Consider the following 6,326-nt stretch of genomic DNA (forward strand, 5'->3'; position numbering starts at 1 on the left):
TTCACTGATACAAAAAGCATATACTTCCTGTTTTTTACATGCAGCAACCAGCCTCATGATTTTCAATTGGGAAGTAACTTTGCCAGTAAAATGGAATTATAATCTATTAAGTACTTAAGCATCTATGAAGCTTATACACAAGATGATCAAAAGTTCAATGCTACGATTCCTGAAGGCGATACTTATTAGAAGGAACAACCACACATCCAACAAAAAATTAATTTCTTGTGCATAGGCTAAAAATTATCCTTTACAATATCAAAAAATAAATATGAAAAACGTGTGAAACTTGAAGATTATTCTTACAATATTTTAAATTATGATTGTTATATTGGTGTCATTTTTTTGAAAAAATACTGAGTCTCTAAAACCGTATTATTGTTGCTGTTGGGGATGCAATTAAAACAATTCTATTTTTTATAATGATTGAAACTCTTTGCAACTTATTCGAGACAACATGATGCGATAGTAACACTGTGGCTATAATGTAATCACATCACAACTATATTTAAATCAGTCATATCAAATTCTAAAATATTTTTAAAAAAGAGACTAATTCATTCTATGCTAGCTTTCACATTAACAAAAAAATCACAATAACTATAACCATAATATAGGAAAGATGCTCTTTGCATTAGCTCAATTATGGAGAACAGTAAAAAAAACATAAAAACACAATCATGTCCAAAATTTGTGTTTGTTTTGCAGTTTACCCCATACAGCGGCGCAGAGAGTGTCAATCCACCGAAAGAGGTAAAGAGCTCACAATGCTTATTTTCTACACAAAAACACAACACCAATAACAACAACAAAAAACCGTGATTTTTCCTTTCTTCCAACTCTTCTTAGTTTACTTGGTCTCTCAAATCAAATCCAAATGACACATTCACATTATAACCAGTTTCCATTTTAATTCTATAAAATTAATATTCTACAAATACCAATTAATGTTGTTTGCTTTATTTGCTTGGTAGGTTGCACTCGTCGTGTTCAGACTTCTCCCTTTTTTCATTCTCCTCATTTTGATGCTAATGGGTTAAGATCGTTTTCTCAGAGAAGCTAAAACTTTTTTTAGATCAAATTATCTTTTGCGTATTGAGTATTGACACTAGAGGTGAGTTTCTAATTCAAAATAGATCAAATTATATATCTTTCTTTTGTTGTAACTTTTTTATGGGTTTGTAGTAATAAGCAGATTAGGCTTGCAATTGATCCCCATACCCCAAAAAGTGAGTATACTTTTATGGGTATACCATTTTTTGGGTAAAAAATGTGCATGGAATTTTGGAGACATGATATTCTTAGACTTATTTCCCAAAGCATGTACTTTCTATTACCAATTTTGTGAATTTTTACTTTAGAATTTACTTGCTAGATTACCCAAAAAGGAGAAAATGACTTGCTAGAATAGGAATGATTCCCTAGATGGTGTTCATAAAAATATATTAGATTTTATTAGTAAACAACATTTATGTTTGGATGTTATCTGAATTATGAAATTAGAGTTGTTGGGGTTTGGGAGGGGAGTTAGGCTACCAAGGAATGAAAATTGAGAAGTTCCTTCTGAAGTTTAATTCTACACTTTTTCCTTTCTGAACTAAAGAAGTATACAAATAGAAGAGTTGATTGAATAGAGGATAGGTCAATAATTAGAGTCAGAGGAAGACCAAGAAAAAAATCTAAGTGAAACCATTATAAATGATTTAAATCAAAATGGCATGGAAGGTTTAATTGTTGACAAAATACAGTAACATTATTTAGTTCATGTAATGGACTCCACCTAGTGGGAAAATGCTTTTGCTGCTGTTCTTATTGTTGTGATTAGTGAAACATGTGGAAAGTATGAAGTCTTCACCATCTGACCTTGAATTTAGATTCAATGGTGGTTTTGAATGACTTTATGTTTCTCAATTTTCTTTTACTGTTATGAAAATGCAGTCCAGTTTCTGTTCAGGTTGCAATGAAGTGTTTTGCGTTCTACTATGGGCAGAAGAAGGATGATCCGAAGATCTTGCAGTCATTGTCGGGTCTGTCTGAATTGAATTCTGCGAATGTATCAGACACTGGTTCAGATTCCCTCAGGAGGAATGCATTTCCTAGTTTGTCCCAAAGACCAAGCAACCTGAAAGTATTTACTGTATCTGAACTGAAATCAGCTACAAAGAATTTTAGCCGCTCCGTTATGCTTGGAGAGGGCGGGTTTGGGTGTGTCTACAAGGGATCGATCAACTTTGTGGATGATCCTTCCAGAAAAATTGAAGTTGCAGTTAAACAACTTGGTAAAAGGGGAACTCAGGCAAGAGTCTGCCTTCTTTTTTTTCATCTTGAAAGTTATGCCAACATAGTTGCTTTTTTAATGTCAGGAGGTATCTTGGTAAAAGAAGATAAGGTGTTGTCAAGTACATTAGTATACCTTATAGTATATTTTGTGAATTTTAATATCATAATGCAAGTTATAATAAGCATAGTATTGTAAGGCTAAAATATAATCGTCACAGAAGTTGCTGTGTAGACCCCTTAGAAGTCATGATAATGTATAATTATCTTTCCATGCTTCACATTTTTATTATACTTTTCAAATCTTGCTCGGTTTTCAAAGACTGCAGTTTTATGTAATATGTTTTGATTGCTACGATAAATAGGAGTTTTCATAGACATTTCCCCCAAAAGCTTGAGCTATTACATGAAGGAACATGGATGGTTCTATATATCTAAAGTCATGCCCTCTCATGCAAGATCCCTCTGCGCTTAAAGCATGCACAATGAACAGGCTCATCGTCCTTGTGCTGAAACTCAACCCCTTTTTATTAGAAGAATGGGGCAACAAGGACCAAACTCTAGATTCTAGAACACCTGTTATAGAGGCTGTAATACCATATCACTAGTCATCTCACCCGAAAGCTCAAGCTATTGGGCGGAGAAACATGAATGTTTTTATATATCTAACAATAATTATCTGATAACCTTTATATACTTTTTACTCTGCATGACAATGTATTAATCTTCTGTCATTTAACTTTTTGGCTACACAGGGTCATAAGGAATGGGTAACTGAAGTGAATGTTCTGGGTATTGTTGAGCATCCCAATCTTGTGAAACTAGTGGGATACTGTGCTGATGATGATGAAAGAGGAATTCAGCGGCTTCTGATCTATGAATATATGCCCAACAGAAGCGTGGAACACCATTTATCCCTGCGAACTGAGACTCATCTTTCATGGCGTATGAGATTGAAAATAGCCCAAGACGCAGCTCGTGGCTTAAAATACCTGCACGAGGAAATGGATTTTCAGGTATAGGCATATAGCAGAGCTTTCCAATTTAATTAACAAGCCCTTGTGCAGAAAATTGTTTTAAGCCCATTTTGACATCTCATTTGAGTCATTTTCCTAAAAGAAAAAGGAAACGAAACTAGGAGGAGCTAAGTTGGAACTTTAAAATACTTTACTTACTAGCCAAATACATTGTCAGCTTGTTATTGCTATGCTAACTATGTGAAAGATATTTAGATAATTTTCAGAGATTTCAAATCTTCAAATATCCTTCTGGACGAGCACTGGAATGCCAAGTTGTCGGACTTCGGATTAGCAAGATTGGGACCATCTGAAGGGTTAAGTCATGTCTCAACAGAGGTATGTCCATGTTTATTAATCTATGATTTCATATATTTATCCAATGTTGTTAGAGTACAAAGCTGACGTTGGATTAGTCTTGGACAAGTTAAACCGGTTAGTTATAGTTTGTAAACTGTTATGTCATATGCACCATGTAAGTGGTTCTTTGCATGGACAAAAAGATGGACAAAAAGAGGAATTTGCTATAATAGGGACCTGAATCTAGCGGCAACAACAAAACCTGCATACAATTTTGTGTGGCTGAATAAAATGGTTATGTCAAATATGTAATATTATGAATTATGATTTAGTAATGGAAATCATAAGGCCTCTCGTGGTGCCTGTTTCTAACATTCATCTTTTTAAGTCTAGAATATGTTTTAGATATTTTTCTTGTGCCATAAAAAGTTACTCAAACTAAGTTTCTCTATTTTCCTTTGATTACTTTTATTGTAACATGGCCACATTGATCTTAAAATTATGCTTTCATAGTTAAAGCATACATTATAGTGTTATGTGATCGAAACACCAAAGCGTGCCATTTATAGCCAGCATCCTGGAAATCAACATACAACTTATTTTGATGCCAGCTATGTTCATCAGGTTGTAGGAACAATGGGGTATGCAGCTCCCGATTATTTCCAAACTGGGCATCTCACATCAAAGAGTGATGTATGGAGCTATGGTGTCTTCCTTTATGAACTAATTACTGGCAGGCGCCCTATAGATCGGAATCGCCCCAAGGGTGAGCAGAAGCTGTTGGAATGGATAAGGCCTTACCTTTCAGATGGGAAGAAATTTCAGTTAATATTGGATCCAAGACTTGAGAGGAAACATGTCTCCAAGTCAGCACAGAGACTTGCTATAATAGCTAATCGGTGCTTGGTTAAAAGCCCGAAGAGTCGCCCAAAGATGAGTGAGGTGTTAGAAATGGTGAATCGGATTGTGGAGTCTTCTACGAGTCCTAGTCCACAGCCTCCCTTGAAGAGTGTTACATCAGTTGAAACTTCCCAGGACATTGAAATACAGAACAAGAAAAGGGTCATCGATCCCAAAACAGTTTATTGTAATTGGTTTAGGACATGGACACCAAAGCTTTTAGGAGCAAGTTGATTATTATAGCTTTTAGCTGAGCAAGCCTGTGACCTTGAGGTACAGTTTCTTAATGACAAGAATTATATCAATCATTTCCAGACACCATAACGAGCACATGTATACTTCCTAAAGCTACCCTGTCACCAAAAAAATACTTGACCTCTTCATATCCTCCAACAATTTTTACAAAGCTTCCATCATGTGCTACTTACCAATTAATTACAATTGGTGCTTCAGAACAACAAAGCCTTAGTCTCACTAGGTGAGATCAGTTACATTATCCAATGATAACATAATGCTTTATCACAAATCATATATTGACAAAGCATTGATCTCTAAATTTTTTTTATCATTTTGCCTATGGTTTTTCTTAGCCTCTCACTGCCTCTAGAGATTGAACTAACTTTCATTTGATTTACTCTTCATCGTAGGACTTCTAATGGTTTCCTCCGCACATGCCTAAATCATCTAACGCGTGGTTCTATTATCTTTTTCTACAATAGGATCTACCCAACTTTCTCCCTAATGCAATCTTTCCTAATCTTATCTTGTTTCGTGAGTTAGTCATCCAACACAATATTCTTATATCTGCTACATTGACTTTATTTTCTTGTTAATATTTTACCCTCTAACATACATTGAAATATAATATTGTTGATCTTATAGAAAGTTATTTAAGTAGGTGAGAGGAATGATTTATGGATTTCAAGGTAGAGGCTGGGTTTCTATGATATGCTATATATGTTGCTGAGCGGCTGAGCCTGTTTCATATGGTTGTTCTGGATATCTTAAAAGCCACTGTAGTATTGAAAAGTGTAAGCAAACACTATTATTGATGTATAATGGTTCCTTTATAATTCTAAACTAATCTGCTGTATATGCATACTGTGATTTTGCTCCTTAGTCCCCTGTAAGTTTATGAAGTTTTGAATCAAATGCACAGGTTATGTTGTTTCCAAATAATATCTGGTGTTTTGTAGCTTTTCTCATTATCTGTTTGTGTACATGATACATTAAGTAGGTTGGAGCTAATAATATACTTAGTATTTTGAGTAGTTTGTTGCTGTTAAGCATCTATACATCAATATCATTCTCATATCCGATACTCTCTTATGCTTTATCTATACATATATGTTGTGTAGTCGAAAACTGGGGCACTTATTTTTTTTTAAAATAATTATAAATCCGATACTCTCTAGTACACTTAAAATATTTTTGCGATTCATCTCAGAATCCCAAACTAGCATACAAGAGTATTTTAAGAGGGAAAAAAACCATAACACACAATCACGATCAATTAAGTAGAAGAGAGAAACATGATATTTAATTTACCAAACGGACTTGTAGCGAGAAAATAAGATAGCATGTGTATTCCATAGAGAAGGAAGAGGAAAATGTATTTGCATAATGTTGATCATGGAATAAACAATCGATATCATTCCTATTTGTGGGCACTAAGCAATGATTTCTAATGCCAATATGATTTTCATTTTATATTTAGTGATTTTTAAGAAATATGATATTTATTTGGAATTTTATAATAATTATATGTTCATTATGTTTTATGAATTTTATATGTGTATCCCAAATATTTTATATCCTACATTTTCAAGAATA

The 6,326-nt window shown here is 34.0% G+C and overlaps 1 protein-coding gene across 4 annotated transcripts; it reads left to right on the plus strand.

Moving 5' to 3' along the window:
• The first annotated feature begins 639 nt into the window (after positions 1-639).
• LOC109337981 (probable serine/threonine-protein kinase PBL19) lies at positions 640-5,604 on the plus strand. 4 transcript variants are annotated; one of them, XM_019575098.1, is made up of 5 exons: positions 640-753; positions 1,944-2,296; positions 3,033-3,293; positions 3,510-3,632; positions 4,218-5,604. In XM_019575098.1, the coding sequence occupies exons 1-5, from the start codon at positions 681-683 to the stop codon at positions 4,725-4,727; spliced, it is 1,320 nt and encodes a 439-aa protein (XP_019430643.1). In that variant the 5' UTR covers positions 640-680; the 3' UTR covers positions 4,728-5,604. The 4 variants fall into 4 exon arrangements, with proteins under 4 accessions (XP_019430643.1, XP_019430646.1, XP_019430644.1 ...); XM_019575101.1 differs by having other exon boundaries at positions 731-753; positions 1,939-2,296; XM_019575099.1 differs by lacking the exon at positions 640-753 and adding an exon at positions 765-1,114 and having other exon boundaries at positions 1,939-2,296.
• The last annotated feature ends 722 nt before the right edge of the window (positions 5,605-6,326 follow it).

The sequence above is a fragment of the Lupinus angustifolius genome, unplaced genomic scaffold, assembly GCF_001865875.1.
Source record: "Lupinus angustifolius cultivar Tanjil unplaced genomic scaffold, LupAngTanjil_v1.0 Scaffold_16_66, whole genome shotgun sequence".
NCBI lineage: Eukaryota > Viridiplantae > Streptophyta > Magnoliopsida > Fabales > Fabaceae > Lupinus > Lupinus angustifolius.